This window comes from Hippocampus zosterae, chromosome 12, assembly GCF_025434085.1.
Source record: "Hippocampus zosterae strain Florida chromosome 12, ASM2543408v3, whole genome shotgun sequence".
In the NCBI taxonomy this organism is placed as follows: Eukaryota; Metazoa; Chordata; class Actinopteri; order Syngnathiformes; family Syngnathidae; genus Hippocampus; species Hippocampus zosterae.
The window spans coordinates 14,634,469-14,652,090 of record NC_067462.1 but is presented as its reverse complement, the minus strand read 5'-3'; the positions used below and the strand labels follow the sequence as shown (position 1 = coordinate 14,652,090).

Here is a 17,622-nt window from a genome sequence, read left to right as displayed (position 1 = left end):
TTCGTTCCACACATTCACACAAACAAACATAGTGGAGAATTCCATCAGCCCAGATGAAATAATAAATATGGACGAAGACCCTCTGACATTTGATTTGCCTTTCACTCAGACTGTAAATAAAAAAAGGTGACTCCCCCATCATACTGAAAACAAGCGGCCACGAGAGAACACATTTTACCTGTGTTTTGAGCCGCGCAGCATCGGGCCTAAAGCTGCCAACGATGATCATTTTTAAGCGGCTGATTATAGAAATAATTTCATATATCTTTTCCCATTTATATGATTTGCATTATTCTATTTAAAGCCTCGTGAGCTGCAGTATTTCTCCTCGTAATTACACAAATGCACATCAAGATCTTTCTTTGTCTTGCTTCTGATTATATGTTTCAGCGTAATTTCATTGAACAAATGCATTTATCATGCTCATAAAAATATGGAGATTATTTTAACCTTAAGAAATTTTGCGGGGGGGTTTCTGCGGGGGTTCAGCGGGGGAACGCGTCAGCGGCCTCACCCGGAGGCGCTCCACAGCGGCAGGGATGCAAAAGCAAACCCCCGCCTACTCATTGGCCAGCGGTTTATAGTACGGCGCGGCGCATATAATTACAAAATTGATTTTTCTTCATAAATCTGAGCATGCGGCTCCTAATCAGGTGTGGTCTGTAGCCCGGAATTTACGGTATGTTTTTGGCTTGGCAACTGCACTTTGGAATCAGCTGATAAGATACATGAAATGGTTTGTGTTAGTCACTGCTCTCACAGGCCTTTTCTTTGTCAAAGCTTATATATATATATACACACAGACCAAGGCCTCAGAGAGGAGCTGGAGAGAGCCTGGAAGGTAAAGGTGACAGTCATGCCTGTGGTGGTCGGAGCACTCGGGGCAGTGACCCCCAAACTAGATGAGTGGTTGCAACAGATACCGAGAACAACATCGGACATCTCAGTCCAGAAATGTGCAGTGCTGGGAACAGCAAGGATACTGCGCAGAATCCTCAAGCTTCCTGGCCTCTGGTAGAGGACCCGAGTTGAATGAGGGACGGACACCACCCAAGGGGTGAGACGAGGATTTTATTCTATTTTATTAATATATACACACACACACACACACACACACACACACACACACACACACACACACACACACACACACACACACACACACACACACACACACACACATACATGCATTCAATGTAAGGAACATCGCATTGAATATATTATTACAAAATATACACGGATTCTCATGGACATCCTTGCTGCTACGAGAGTTGCTTTGATTTACCACAGCTCAGCTCAAATCTTTCAGCGGCTTTGTGTTGTTTTTCTGTCTCGTTCATGCTGTTCTCAGCCACTTGGATCAAAGTGTGGGTGTATGTGAAGGATGGGGATTCTTTTACAGTGACAGAAAAGCCCGCAGTTCTCCACTCGCCTGCCGATGCGTAATGGCTGTCGTTTTCTCCCACAGCCCCCCCCCCCCCCACTACCACTCATCTTTTTTCTCCATTTCCATGACAGAATTGAAAGGAACATTTTATAAAAGTTCTTCCCCCAGGACATGCACATAATCAATAAGTATGACAGAGCTTTAGAAATGCTTTAAAGCATGAAAATGTATTCTCCTAAATGTAAAGTGAGCCCCCTCCCCCACGCTGAGAGCGGGTCGACACAACAGCTTGTGCGAGTGAAAGCGAAGAGACGTGTGTTCACTCTATAGGCCAGCAGGTTATTGAGATTTACGTCGTCTTTCATCCGTGGGATTGGTTTATCCAAGAAAAAATGTACTACACTGAATATAGGCACTGTGAAGCCTTCTGATGTCCCTTTGCACTGCACTACAGTCCTAGAGTAAGATCTTGTCAGTGTGCATGTACACAGATGGAGAATTCCTTAAATTCTAAATTGAATTAAATTCTGTATTTACCTGGCAAGTCCATCCCAAAAAAACCCAATCAGCTCAAAAACACTGTATGGGCACAACCTACAGTGGGTTCATGAAACATGAATCCTGTACTCAGTTTATGCCTGGGATAGTAACACTTTACCCTATTTTGCCTGTCCGTCTTCCATCATGCATCCACCTGGGCACCCTTCCGTCATTGTCCCTCCGTTCCTATTCCTAAAATAATTATCCTCCAACCTAGTCCGTCCTCATCGTTTTAAAGCGCTTCCGTTCTTACATTTCAGCAGTTAGTCTCCCCCGACCAAGAAAAAATTAAACGGCCGTGCATCCTATTTCCCCAATTCGTCCTCCTACTTCTATTGAAAAGACAATTCAACAAAACAGGGTAATATCTCGTCCAGATTAAACCCTTACCTATTTCCAGACAAGTGCAGGGCTTTGGTGGGATGGCAATTCAGGCTAACTCCTGAATTGCTAAACTATTTCGAGCTGGCTGACCTTGTCCTGAATGATTTTTTTTTTTTTTCATACAAAGCCTGAGTGTCGCGAACATCAATCCCTTCCCATTCATCAATTGCAAATACTTCCCTGATCGGGATAATCAGTCAGCAAACCCCACCCCCTTCCATTAGGCGGAAACAAAATATTTCAGATTTTATTTCTGCTTACTTTCAGCTTCTCCAGCTCAAATTTCCAGGTTGCCAGGGTATACCGAAACTTTATCCCAGGAATATTTTTCTTTTTTAAACCACAGAATAAAAAGAGGAGTGTTTTGACCTTATTTCAAATCCCCCAAACGTGGAAATATCTAGACTTGCTCATAGTATACCCAAACCTTATCCAGAGACGTGTAAAATGGAGTTGACCAAATTATTCCCAAAAATTGGGTAATCGCTAAAGAATTTACACAAACTTTTGATCCAGAGATGGCAACCAAAATAGTGTTTAAAACTTTTCCTTGCACTCTTTATTTCACATTTCTAAGATAGATATGACTACAACAAGCAGCAGTAGTCTAGAATAAATGACAGCAATAAACCAAAAGGTTGAAAATGTGTCTGGCTGAGACCATCCCCGCAAACAAACTTAATCCCAAAATGTCACTGTAAAATCAACCAGAATATTCCCCTAAATCTTCACCACACGGATACATCAGACTAAATATGACCCAGGGGTATAAAGATGGCTAAACTAACTTTAAAGATGCTATAAAGATAAAGATGTACTCAATCCCTGAGCACCCATCACAATTTCAGTGGCTGGATCGACACGCTTTAATTCCTCATTCATTTCAACAGTAGTCAATTTTCGATGCAAACCTCGCTTGGCTGCACCATGGCTGTACATGCAGTTTTTTCTTTGTGCTGTATGCTTGAATCATTCAGTCTTTTACGCTGAGGCCATGCCACCTCATCTCCTCTGAGGGATGGGTGAGTGTCGGGGGGGAATCCTCTTGTGTCCTCACCCGATGCTCGTGCACTGAGGCTGAGTGCTGCTTTCAGGAGACGCGCAGTCAAGTGAAATGGCCTCGCTTTGACTGTCAGCTCCCAGGAACACCAAGCTGGGTGGGGTTGTGGGGGTGCAGGAGTCTTTGTGATCCAATCCTTTGTCAGACAAGTGAGGGATTAAAGCAGGTACTTTGAACTCGTGGCAGTAAGATTAAGTTGTGAAAAATTCTTATAGGCCCTCCGCAGCTACTGTTTGAAAGCATGATTCTCCCCCCCCCCCTGCCCCCCATGTTCTTTTACCGTATTTTCCGTTCTATTAGGCGCAGTTTTTTTCATAGTTTGGCCGGGGATGCGACTTATACTCTGGAGTGATTTATGTATGAAATTATTAACACATGATTATGTCATTTCACATATTATTTTCATATTAAACCACAAAAGGGCGCTCTCGGCCTGTGTTGATAAATTGACGATGAGTCTGACGTAAGCGACGTAGAAGAGGAAGCGTCGCATCATCTACCTCCCGAGTTGGGGGAGCTGTTTAAAAGTGACACCAAGGATGAATATTTCATTGGATTTAGTGATTTGGAGTGAAACTGATAGTTTGGTAAACTTGTTAGCATGTTCTTTATGCTATAATTATCTGAATACCTCTTAATATGTTACGTCGTTACTGACATTACCTGGCATGCCAGTGATGTTAGTGTACCGTACACTTATTCATCCTGTTATTCTCTGTTTTATTTTAATTTTAAATTGCCTTTCAAGATGATATATTTTTGGTGTTGGATTTTATCAAATAAATTTCCCCCAAAAAAGTGACTTCTACTCCAGTGCGATTTACACGTTTTTTCCTTAACTGTGTATTTTTTGGTTGGTGCAATTTCTAATCGGGACCGACGTATAATCCGAAAAATACAGTACTCATCCAAAAGAAAATACCTACATTTGATCAAAAATCCATTGCTGACTAAGAGTAGAGATACTGTATATTTGTTTTTGTTTTTTTTTGGTGTTTGCAAATGTGTGTGCCGAATGAGTCAAGCAAGCTCCCTGGGGCCTGTATAAAATGGGAAACTTTTCACTCTTTTGGGAAACTTAGGTGAACTGGGTGCTTAGAGAACCAAACCCGCAGGAGGTGTCTGAACCTTCTGGCATCCCTTTTTTTTTTAATTTTTCAAAAGAAAACAATGACCCTTGATGAGCCAACATGGAACTTCACACCACTAATATTGTATCATACTTTCTTGTAATTATCCTGTTTGCACATAAATTATGATCTTCTTTGCTTGCTTCTTTGCTAAAAAGACTTGACTGCCACATAATAGAATGGGTAGTCAATCAGTAACTTATTGGGGCGCAACAATTATTCTTGGACTCTTACCGGTACTTTCTGCCAGCTTTTGATCCCTCGCTAATAGTGAGGGGTTCACTGTAGGTACTTTTTGGAAAAGGGCAAAATAAGTAGTGATAACCTTTTCACAAATTCAGGTGAAGAAAAAAAGAAGCTTCCTCAACAGCGCGGTCATGATAATCTCTTCAGTGTCCTGACAATAATCGGAATCCATTATCTTTTCTGTGATAAGTAGTTTGCAAGCGCGCTCGAGCCTGTGACTTTCACATAACAGATGTGCCCAAAGTGTCTTGATTAACGCACAGCGATGCGGCCCTTTATTTTTAGCCAGAGCAGGGTCAGACAATGTGGAAACACTTTTATTACCCTTCTGCTAGGAGATGAATGGCCGACAGCGAAGAAGAGACGTGGTGCCTTTCGGATTCATTTGTCTTTGCCACATCGAGGCGTGGACGGAGGACGGAAGAGCCGCTCGGTTAGCTCAATCATCATTTGCACAACGGCCAGTGAGGCTACGCTAACAAGTTGCTAAGAAGAAACCAACTCTTTTGTGGATTCAATTCCAAAGAAACATCAAGGTTCAAGCAAGAAGTGCGATTCACTTTAACGAACAATATCCATCCATTTTATACTGTGCCTGTCCTCATTAAGATTGCGAGCATGTCCGAGCCTATTCCAGGCGACTTAGGGCGAAATGCACACACTGGACTGATCACCAAACAATCGTAGTAGCAGTGAGAGTTGCCTTTCAAATGAATTAATGAGTTAATTACGGACATACACACAAACATAAATGATATGCTTTCTCCTCACAACACATACGCATCCATTTGACTGGTGCTGTTTTGCTGTACTTTACATTAGGAGTGTATGACGCAAGAAGCCAGATGACCGCTTTTGAAGGCAAAAAATACAATACATCAATATTTCCCCGCGTGGTTGTCATGGTCATCTCTCATTATTCCACAAGAAAATGAATTTTGTGTGTGTTTGTCTTTGCAGGAGCTCTTCACAGCAGAGTGCAAATTTAAAGAGTCCGTGTTTGAGAACTACTATGTCATCTACTCATCCATGCTGTACCGACAACAGGAGTCGGGTCGAGCCTGGTTCCTCGGTCTCAATAAGGAGGGTCAAGCCATGAAGGGGAACAGAGTGAAGAAAACCAAACCAGCCGCTCACTTCCTGCCCAAGCCATTAGAAGGTAGTTTTGTTTTGAAAGCTACAACATGAAGTAGCCTACATATTAAATGCAATACAATGTATCTGTGTTTTTTGAAAAAAAATGACTACAATAGCATCTCAGGAGTAACTGTTGATGGAAATGGGAGAGGGGATTTGGGACAGGAGGTTGTTTGTTTGGCCAACCACAGTATGGCAAACATCATTTTCTGTCATCGGCAATGTGTACTCTGGCCAGCAGAAGTTGGCCAGTGGCAATAAATGCCCTGTATTGTAAAAAGGCGGGAATCGTTGCCCTGCTAGCAGCCCGTTAAATCCTTCTGGGAGTGGGAGGTTACTTAAATTGTGACTGATACAGATAAAAAAAACAACAACGGCAAAAAAACGAAACCAATTTCTCAATCCTTATTTGGATGGGTTTTTTGTTTGTCTCATAGAAACTGTGTTGGTCAGACGTTCCCGACATTCACTGTACCACAAAATGTTCACACAAGGACATTTTGACGAACAACCGTTTTGGCTTTTGATTTAGCCTTTTAAATGAACTAACCTCATTCCATCTCTTCTCGCATCCCCAGTCGCCATGTACCGAGAGCCATCCCTGCACGACGTCGGAGAGACGGTACCCAAAATGGCGGTCCCGGACAGTAAAAGCACAAGTGAGCCAGTGGTGATGAACGGAGGTAAACCTGTAAGCAAGCCTGACAAACCCGCCACATAGCCACGCCCCACCTGCCCCCTTGACTGTTTGCTGTTTGCCGGGGTGATGGCGGGAGGTCTTTTCCCCCTTGCTGGAGCGTCTTTCCTCGGTGGATCCAGGCGAACCTTTGTTCTCCCTCTCCTCCACATTTGTCTCTGCCTTGTCCTCACCCTTTATTCCAGCTGTCTGGTGGAGGGATTCTTAGGTTGAGGCTGGGGGAGGGTGGTGGGGGATTTCCTCAGTACAGGAGGACAATAACGGACCTCTCTGATACTGGAATGCCTTTAAAAATTCCTCTGGAACTGTGAGGTTGTGGTGTTTTACAGCCACTTTGATTCCTGAGGGTTCATACAAAAAAAAGCTCCCCCTCAAAAAAATAGAAATAAAAAAAAAAAAGTTCCCTTCTTTGATGCCCTACGACAGAGGAAGTCTGTGCACCTGCAGACAGACCTATTTTCTATACCACTGTTCACCAGCTACGTTCTGGGATAGCGGCTGTATAGATATAGAATAAATATGTGGACGACTGTCCTTTATTTTTTAATGAGTATTTTCCCCTTCCTCTCTTCTCTTTTCGAGAACCACTCACACAATTTCCACTTTGACCCCCGAAACACATGTAAAGGACTCCATACAGACACATAAAAACAATAGGACATTGTGTTTTGTTTTTTTGACAGCACCTGCAATTGGTGATGGAGTGCTAATTACTACCACTGTAAAAATCAGTGCAATCGGGCTCTCCTCGAAACATGTGTAAAAAAAAAAAAAGGATGTGGGTGGCAAAAGCACTGTATGGGAATGATGTCTACATACCACACAAGTCCAACCAAGCTGTAGTTCAGCGGTCCACCTTCTTTGGTAAATCTATTTTTCTTGAAGTTTATTTCCGAGCGTGGGCTGTAGGAATATCTCTCGGTCTTGGGGGCCTCTGTTGCCGACTACTTGAACTTCTTAGACTCAAGACTTTAATCTGTCCGACATTGGCAGGCTGCCTTTCCGCGGCAGCATCCACAACATTTTCAACATTTACCGGCTGCATCTACAAACTAAAGCATGGGCAAGGTTGATCTTGTGTTCTGTCTCTCTTGCAGCAACAACATCATGTACTGTATATTGTAACACTTTCATTGCATAGTATAACGTTTCGGGGGGAAAATTACTCAAAAGACGTTTTTAAAGAAGTAGGTTATTATTCAAGAGGAATTGTGTCCTAGCTCAGCATGCAGAGTCCAGTACTGATCAATCTGGCCTATCACGTGCCTGTTTTCAAACTTGATTTTTTTCCCGGCATGCAAAAACTGGTTCCCAGTCCCCACTGGGCCAAAGGTGCCTCGCCCACCCAACCACCTACTCATCCATTTACAGGACACGTAGCATCGATAGCATAGCGAGAATCACCCTGCTCACTCTCAAATGACCAAAGGCCCCCCCCCCTCTACCCACCTCACACCTACCAGGAAGATTCTTGGAGAATCCTCTCAAGTCATCAGCGCTTTCACTGTGATAGCTTTTCATTTCTGAACCCTTACGAGATCTTTGCGTGACCGCCGCCCTGCTCCACGACTCCTTCGAAAGATCTTAACGATGTCATTTTTGCAGAAGTTTGTCTACCTTCAATTAGTCACGTGCATGTACTTTCAGAGGTGTCGGGATATACGCACTGTAGTGTAGGACTTGACATGGGCATGTTGCAGGCTAAGGCACCCTCACGAGCTACTCTGCACTTTCACCTTGTTACTCTCGTCATGACTGTTAGCAGATGATGACCAATCCTTGACATTTGTCTTGCTTTTATCGGCTTTTCCGACTTGTTCTATTTCATTCAGGTTAAGAAATGTCCATGTTTTTACGTTTATCAGAAAAAGATACAATTTTAGTTTTGATTTGCTCGTATGAATAGATGCAAGAGCTGAAAAGCATTGTTAATGTGTTTGGGACTGTGTCTGTGTAAATTCTCAGTCATCCAGGTCATGGCAATCCACAAATAGTTGGGGAAAAGGTAATTGGACTTCTAGAAGAATTCTAGTTGCCGTCTATGACACTTTAAAGACAACTAGATCTCTTTCTTGTTGAACTGGACTCCTATTCAACTTTGAAAGGCAACTGGACAAACCTTCTGTTCCCTGGTATTCAACTTTGAAGAAATTGAACTTCACAACCGTACCAGCTATCTTTCATTCAATTTTGGAGGAAACCAGACTTCTTCTCAGTTGAGCTGGACTCCATTGCCGTTTATTTAACTATAAGCTACAGTAGACTCATTCATGGAAGTAGACTTTGACAACTTTGAAACAACCAAGAAGTTACTTGCCTTCTATTAGACTTTGAAAGCACATTTTAGTTGTTATCCTGGACCTCCATAAAACTTTGAAACAATCAAAAAGAAATATAGTTGCACTAAATTCCACTAATACACTAAGAAGAAGTCCAGTTGCCTTCTGTTTAACTTCGAAACAACAAATTACTTCTGCTTGGTTGCTGTTCTGGACTTCTATTCAACATTGGCAGTTCAGTTGCCTTCGTTTCAACTTCAGTGGCAATTTCACTGCCAACTTCAATTTTGTAATGGCGACTATGTTAAAAAGTATGTTTGGATCCACCTAGTTACTTTATTTTCTGCCATTTTCCTAATACGGGTCAACTCCCTTCATTCTGTCTGGCGCATTGCACTTGCATGTACTTCTTTATTATAAATCATTTCGCCCCTTTTTGTTTTTTTTTTTTTTTGCCATGGTGGAGAAAGGTGTCGATGAACAGCATGTAACGTAGGATATGTCTATCACCAACTGCTGGTATGTATCGCTGCATTTTTTTTAAAGAAACAAGGTATATGCATAGGGTTTGTCTGATGTATTCATGCATATAAAACACATTAAATATTTATGTGAGAAAGTGCTGTAAATTTACGATGTAATGTTCAATAGAGTGTGTAGTATATTTTTGAACCAGGTAGAGATAACAATTATGTTACTGGGATTATGAAGGAGTATTAGGAACACACTGACAAGAAGAAAAACATTATTAAAATTATAGCATACGAAACTACAACACCCTCAATAGACATTATGATACATTGATTCTTGCATAGATATTTTCAAAAAAGATGCCCCCACATTATGACTTTATTCTCTTTAACATGATGACTTTTTTTCCCTAATGAAAGTACATCTTTGGTCTTGCGAGAATAAAACCTGTCTCTGAAAAAAAATATGATTCTCATTGCATGACTTTGTTTCCATGTTCTTATAAAACTCTCAAAAATACGATCAATTCCTTTAACATGATGTGCTTCTTTTTCAATGTGACCTAATACTCATTTGTTGATAATTAAAAAAGAAAAAAATGGGGAAAAAATGTTTTGTCATTGGTTCCCTTTCTCAAGTGTGGCACTTTATGGCTAAAAGGGTTGGGGGAAAAAAAAAATATGTTTCAACAATTTGGTGATCACCTTGCCTCGTGGGGTCCTGAGCTAAATCCCATCAAAATCATAAATGCTCCTCTGAATGGGTGAAGATTTACACCTAAATGGACACTCTTCGAGATTCAAAAGGGCAAGCACTCTATATTAAATTCCATTTTCACTTCTGGTTTAATGGCCACTTTCTTTTGCGCATATAGCACATGTATGTCCTCTCAATTTTCTCCACCCTCGAGTCTGTGAGGAATATCCATACCTGGAAGTCTGAGTCTTGTTTGTTTTTTTTAATTTTTTTTTTTTTGTGAATATGAAAGAAAGAGTCACTATTGAAATTATTTATTTATTTTTAACAAATATGTAACACTATATACCATTGCAAGTATGCCCATTTGGAGTTATGTCATGTTATAAACCAAATTTGTAACCATGTATGTATGTTTAAGGTCTGCGCATTGTTTTCCATGCAAATTGTCGTGTCATGCGGCATATTTAATGTTTTATTAAAAAAAAAAAGAAAGTAAAAAGAAATAAAAATGCTCAAACAATGCAAACTGTCTGCCTCCATTGCCTCATTTGTGTTAGTTTGTCAACTTGCATCTGATTTTGCATATCAGCGGAATAAGTGTGATTAAAAAACAAATAGTGAACCGAATTTTACAAAAAAATAGCTTGGAGCCAGTATAATACAAGAAGTAAAACCAAGTCCATGTTTTGCTTCTCCAAGTTTTGATTCCTTGTCGTAGCCCTTGGGGGTCTCAGTAGTCGGTCCCCACCCAGATTTCGCACGCGTTCCCGGTCCAGCCGTCCCAGCACTCGCAGGTGCCGCAGTTGCACAGTCCGTTCCCTGCAACGATGTAGAATAGACAAGCTGTGAATGACGAGGATATTTGAAACAAGATATCTCTTTTCACAACATGACCCTCTCTGGGAGCATCACTCGGGCTGTCACAAGTCTCATGGGGAAGAAACCAAATATAGGGGTGTTATTTCCTTTAGTGAAAGAAACTGCTCCAAAATCATGGGAATTACGTTGTGCTGTTTAAGTGTTCCTTTCATTTTTTTAGCACAAGATATTTTATTGGTAGATTTTCTTGTTGTCATTTCATTTTTGGGCCAAATAAATCGCAATTTTTTTTAGGGCTCTCCAGTTCTAAAAAGGCCCTATAGTTTATTGGTGTGTTCAACGTGATTAAAATTCACAAGGGGTTTGTTTGAGGTATGACCCTCAAAAACTGCTTCAGTTGCACTCCCTGGAATTTTTGTGAAAACTCAGCCGCGGAGACCTGTTCAGTTTTAAGAAGGAACATAGACTTTCGTATTCTCTGGAATTTTCTTGTTGTCTGTCAAAGGTAGACGTAGACCCACAAGAAAGTCTCCAAAACCTTTGTATGAAAACACAGGCAGCCTGTATTTTGGTTTGAAACAGGATTTTTTTTCTGAGCATTTTGGCCATGATCAGTTGTCGCTGAACGTCAAACTTTCGTTGAGATATTTTGGCCAATTCTTACCAAATGATAACTGTGGACTTTGGCACTGCAGCATCCAGAAGTACGGTATGTCATAACTGTAAGCTAACGTTAGCGCTTGTATTTATAGTTATCCTTTTTTTCTACGTATCCTCAAATGTTATCGTGATGAATTTCCTCAACCAATGAGTGACTAGCTCTGGTTCACCGCCCCATATGGCATTGGCTTAGTAGAAAAGTACCTAAAAATGAACTTGATAGCATCTCCTTTTGCCAAAGGAAAATCGAGTGCAAGATGCAGTATGTCAAGCAGAGTAGGAACCATTCAGTGGAAAAGGGCCATAGCACACGCAGTACAGCACTTTTTGAATAAAATCCTTGGACATTGAAGTTCAGCTGGTGTACCTGTGCAGACAAGGTCATCATGTTTGTCACACTCTCTGTCATCACACTCGCAGTACTCTCCGGACACCCACCAGTCCTTGGTGGAACAGATACACTGGCCACAGTGACAGGAACCTGCAACATGCCAAAATATATGAGAGAGTGTTCAATTCGATCTTTATTCTGCTGTAACTAATGCTCTCTTCTGATAGTGTTGATGCCCACGCTGCACTTTGCAACAGTTTATGCTCCTTCATTTTTTAAATGTTTTTTTTTGAGAGGGGAAGGGGAGGCGGGGTCATATTTGACATTCCTCATTATTTATGCCGCATTAATGCCCCCTCTGCTCCTTAATTTGCCATTGTTAATGTTCCCTCTTCATTTTACAATCGTTAACAGCCTCCCTTGTTTTCCCATTTTTGACGCTCCCTCATTATTTCATAATTTGTGACAGTCCTTCGTTACTTTGCCGTTGTTGACAATCCCTTCTTATTTTTGCCGTTGTGCATGCTCCCTCATTATTTTGTAATTGATGACCTTCCTACCTTGTTTTCAAATTGACATTCTCTCTCTTAATTTGTAAACAATGATACATTCTTCTTATTTTGCCATTGTTTAGAGTCCCTCTTTAGTTTGGTTATTATCGGGATCAAACATATCTTATAACTATAACAAAACAAAAATAAGAGTGTTTTTTTAACAAGCCTGACAAATTTGAATGCAGACAAAATTGCTAAGTGTAGAAAATAAGGCTCCAAAATCATTAAAATAGATTCTGTCTTTGAGCTGAAGAACGGTGTGTACATGTCCGCTGAGGGCAGTAAAAACATGCCTTGCTCGAACTTCACATGTCAACAAATACATCACTTCATACAATATATGCTTAAGTGTTTGCTGTCAGTTTCTACTTCCGCCTTGCCAAGTATTGTGCACCACCCACCCGCCAATTTTGAAGAGAATGAGGAGAGTCACGTCATGTTCATGGTGCAAACTACCCGTTTCTAACTGTGCCAAACTGTGTGCGTCTGTGAATATACCACTACTTGTGTAGTGTGTAGCCTACCCCTTTTCCACCGTTAGATCGCATTAGATGCCAGACTTAGGGTTGGCACAAATATAGAGCCCCGTATCCATAGTTACGTAATTTTAACACTCCCTTACATGGGAATGCCTGACTTCCGTTCTTTATTCTGAGATTTTTGAATCACCTTCCTACTTTTGACACACACTCATTTTGAAATGGTTCACTCTACCTAAAAAGATTTTAATCATTAACTTGACATTCCCTGCAAAGTACCCCAGCATAATACTGTAAAAGTGAATTTTGCAGGACCCCTTAGAAACATGGCTTGTACATATTACAATTAGTGTTAATATTGTTTAATTGTAATAAATGATAGGGATGGCCAAGCAGCCTTAATTTAAGGTATCAGATACTCAGTGAGTCCGCTGATACCAGCACGCTACTTAAGGGAAAGACAAATAATAATAACTCCTCCTCGGCAATAGCTGGTGCAATACTGTAACAGTTTCACAAATGAGCAATTATCATCTATTGGAGAAAGAAAGGTCTTTGTTCACCCTTTTTTGCTATTGTCTTACATTAAATTTAAATATGAAGAGTATTGGAGGAATCAATACTCTGTATCGGTGAGTACTCAAAGTGACTGGCATTGAACATCACAATGGTGTTGAACATCCCTAGTAAATTATCTAAGATGTTGAAATTAATATTGTTAATATTCATATACGTTACCTTTGCCACTGCAGAGGACTCCATCGGCGGTCTCGCACTGCTCCTTGCTCTGGGCATCACTTATGTCACATGACCTAGGGAAGCGGCACTGCTTGCCAAACCAACCGTCCTCACAAATGCAGCGTCCACACGAGCAGTAACCATGACCTGGTGACAGAGGGCAGACGGTCTATTGGTTTACAGGAGGAATAATATGAGGCAGGGCCAGGACAAAATCGATAACCTTTGTTTCCACAGTATACAGCGAATAGAATTGACTAGTTGACGACAACTCGAAAAGATTTTTCTGCAATCTCAATACATTAGACCTAAGGTCAGTCAGCACACCGAGTTAATTATGGCAGAAGAGTACTTGTGATGGGAAATTAAAAAAGTGTGATGACCATAAGAACAACAACTCAGTATGATTCAGGAGATTGGTAAACATCTGTTCTGACTATCAGATGATTAGTTAACTAGTCGCCAAGAAAGTGATACTTAACTTCCGGTTGGCATGTAAACAAATGATGACAACACGTGTTAACGTGTTAAAACCTGTTCTCAAAGTGTTCACTACACATCTGCAAAAATATCACTACTTAGTCTAGCCTAGCCCCAGGGCAGATTACCTCACATGAGATTTTCACCGAGCATGAAAATGTTGCCCTTGTTGATGACATTTCCCTCCTCTAATTTTCCAAGTGTTGATACTCCCCCATTGCTTTCAAACACTTACACTGCCTACTTACCGTATTTTGCATTTGTGTACGTTCTGAGTCAGGGTGTTGTATTTCTATTATACATAAAGTGGTTAATTAATTTGAACACTTTTATGACAGGTAAGAGTTCTAAAAATATCCTTAAGACATGTTGCAACAGATAATAAATTTAAAAAAGAGGCTTGACACTGAAAAGGACCCTTTCTGCTTCTGTTATTTCCTATGAGCAAGATGATTCTAAATACAACCTAACAAAACAACAAAAAGTCCCAAGTAACATCAGCATGTGATGTTCTGAAATTAAAAGCAGAGACCTGTCTCACTTTGCAGCAGTAGCCACGCATGGCTGCCTCAATCAGTCAAGGCACGGAGGAAGAGTCATTGATTTAGAGCGACGGAAGCAGCGTGTTAGTTCAATTAGTTTCCGCCTTGCCTCGCACAGAGCACAGTACCACACATACTTACTATGCATCTTATAGGCTGGTTTGATTGACAGGTCAGTGTATGTGACAAAAGAACAAATAAATGGTTTAGTGTGACAAAGAGCGCACCAAACAATCTTTGATGATAGATTCAAGCCAAGTCCCCCTCCATTCTTGTTGTTTCTCTGCACAACTTCATAATAGTCTTTTTGAAATTTCATGCGTGTGTGCACTCACCCCCGCACACCTCCCCTGAGAGGTCCTCACACTGTCGGTCGTCACACTCGCAGTTCTTGCCATGAACTCGACTGTCCCCAGGTGGGTGACAAGTACATTGTCCACACTGGCACTGACCTACAAAAGATAAACAGCCAGAAGATGGTCTATTCCCATCTCGATCTCTTTGTGACTAAAGTGTTGGTTGCATGTATAGAAAAGCATGTGTTTGCATTTAACACTTGTGTATATAGCTGAGTTGCAAAGAACAGGTAAAGATGAATGTTTTTGGAAGGATGAAAAGCTCTGCAAGTAGTATTATGGTTATTGAGTCTAAAATGAAATGAGTGGTGACACGATAGAAACAGCAGATTATGCTTTCTTTTAAATGTGAGCAACCCCAAACGTGACAAGGACAACATCAACATGTTATTTATAATAATAATAATAATAATAATACATTTCATTTATATATTTACTGCTCTTGTAGCGAGTGGTGTATTGAGATGACCAACAAAGCACACCAAATACCATTTTGTTGGTTATTTTCATTGTTGTGAAATTACAAACAGTGCATAAATGGTCAACAAATACACAGTATACAATCAAGTACACCATTCTGCAATTGGCTGGTAAACACTCCAGGGACAAGCACTATAAGAAATAGATGGAAGTTACCTACTCTTAATATTTATCATCTGCAATTCCATAATTATCATGCACATGTCAAAATGATTTAACCACTTTAAAGGAAAGAATTTTAGAACACTCTACCTTCCTGTTGATTAGAAAAAAGACAAAGACAAGACTCGTTCAGCATTGTTCCTCCAACTTTTTTTTTCCGTTCAAATGTCGGTCATATCAACCGATGGCACACAATGATCCACGTGACAGCATCAAAGCCAATTCACTTGTGCCGTGATGCATTATCACTTAAAGGTCATTCTGAAATGGCTACAATTGATAATGCCGCGTGATTGGTGGACTTGACATTCAGTAGTTCAGCAGCTGACCAAGTGTGCCCAATAAAGGAGCAATAAAGGTTCAATTGGATACAGCAGCACACTGTATATATTCATATTTATGGGTGCACCAGGTATGCTAGCACCTTTTTAGAAGTGAAATGGAAATAGCCATCCATCCATCCATCCATGTGTTTGGCCAGTGAGTGGGGTACACCCTGAACCGGTTGCCAGCCAATCGCAAGGCTCACACGTTCCATAAAATGTTTTCACATTTCTGAAACATTATTTGTTGCTTAAAGGTTCCGCCATGGAGCTCGGTAAACATTTTGGAGTTGTACATGTACCCACACACACACACACACACACACACACACGCACACACGCACACACACACACACAGATCCTCAGACACATTCAGCGTAGCACCATCTGTGCAAGGAAGTCCGTTGCCCTGGCAACCACTGATGTCATAGCACCCTTGCCTTATCGATTATATCTGCCTGTCAAACCATCCACACCTGGAGAGGGAGAGGGAGAGGGAGAGGGAGAGGGAGAGGGAGAGAGAGAGAGAGAGAGAGAGAGAGAGAGAGAGAGAGAGAGAGAGAGAGAGAGAGAGAGAGAGAGAGAGAGAGAGAGAGAGAGAGAGAGAGAGAGAGAGAGAGAGAGAGAGAGAGAGAGAGAGAAAGAGAGAGAGAGAGAGAGAGAGAGAGAGAGAGAGAGAGAGAGAGAGAGAGAGAGAGAGAGAGAGAGAGAGAGAGAGAGAGAGAGAGAGAGAGAGAGAGAGAGAGAGACTGTGTGTGTGTGTGTGTGTGTGTGATTTGTCACATTTTGTGAACAGGACACATCAGGCAAACGTTGCCAAGAGAAAATCTTGTTTTCATGGATAACTGCAGATGCACGGCGCTAACTGAGGGTGGTTGAGAACTCAGCAAATTAAATTTTGCCATTTTGAGTGTGGTGACACAAAGTCAGTTACTGGGCAAAATACTGCACCTTACAGAAACAGAAGGGTGGAAAATGTGCAGCATTTCAAAGCTTCTAAAGATGGCCTATTAGTCACAGTGCAAGGTACCAATGAAAGAAGCGGAAGGTCAGCATCGATGTAAGCAACAATGGAGGACACGCAACCTCATATGAATACAATGGAGAGAACACACATTGTGTACCAAAATGTGTCAAGCTGAACATAATTGTACTAATTCATGTTGATGCTGTGATTGAGCGTAGAGTCTCAATGCTTGGATATATTTTCAAAGAGTCTAGTTCTTATAACTATTCTTATTCATCCGGGTCATTTCATTCCCTGGGTATCCAACAGTCATAAAGATGCCTTGTTAGAGAGGCCACTGTCCGTCAATAAGTCATCGCTGGGAACTCCCTCATTGCTATTCCATTCAGTTGTGGTGGAGCTGCCTCTTCAGTCTCTGGTGATTGTTTTTTGTTTGTTTGTTTTTTGGAGACAAAATCTTTGAGTTTCTTTGGGTTCCATGAAAGAATGACATTGAATATGGAGGATAGGTAGTGTCGTAATCCACCTTTTCTGTTTTTCTGATGGTTTTTCCATCTTCATGTAGATGGCCTTTCTGTGGTGGTGTAGCTTGCAACCCCAACAGACCTGAGTTCATAGTACTGCTCGGCAGAGTTCTGCAAATTTTCAACCAAAAAAACCTGTGATCAAATCTGAGTTTTGATGTTAGTATTCCCGAGTTC

General features: G+C 41.1%; 2 protein-coding genes across 4 annotated transcripts in view; one reads left to right on the top strand and one right to left on the bottom strand.

Annotated features, from left to right (window-relative positions):
- Window positions 1-10,645, top strand: part of fgf14 (fibroblast growth factor 14) — a 100,462-nt gene extending 89,817 nt beyond the window's left edge. For 2 of the 3 annotated variants that reach the window (XM_052082505.1, XM_052082506.1), the window contains exons 4-5: window positions 5,708-5,906; window positions 6,463-6,947. In XM_052082505.1, coding sequence (XP_051938465.1) covers window positions 5,708-5,906; window positions 6,463-6,605 — 342 coding nt within the window. In that variant the 3' untranslated portion in view covers window positions 6,606-6,947. Of the gene's footprint in view, window positions 1-5,707; window positions 5,907-6,462 lie in introns of all 3 variants that reach the window. The other variant, XM_052082507.1, reaches the window with a different exon arrangement.
- The window catches only part of itgbl1 (integrin, beta-like 1), a 38,018-nt gene continuing 30,672 nt past the window's right edge, over window positions 10,277-17,622 (bottom strand). Inside the window, exons 8-11 of the mRNA XM_052082491.1 lie at window positions 14,969-15,085; window positions 13,612-13,758; window positions 11,877-11,990; window positions 10,277-10,849 (exon numbers count right to left, since the gene is read on the bottom strand). Coding sequence (XP_051938451.1) covers window positions 10,761-10,849; window positions 11,877-11,990; window positions 13,612-13,758; window positions 14,969-15,085 — 467 coding nt within the window. The 3' untranslated portion in view covers window positions 10,277-10,760. The remainder of the gene's footprint in view (window positions 10,850-11,876; window positions 11,991-13,611; window positions 13,759-14,968; window positions 15,086-17,622) is intronic.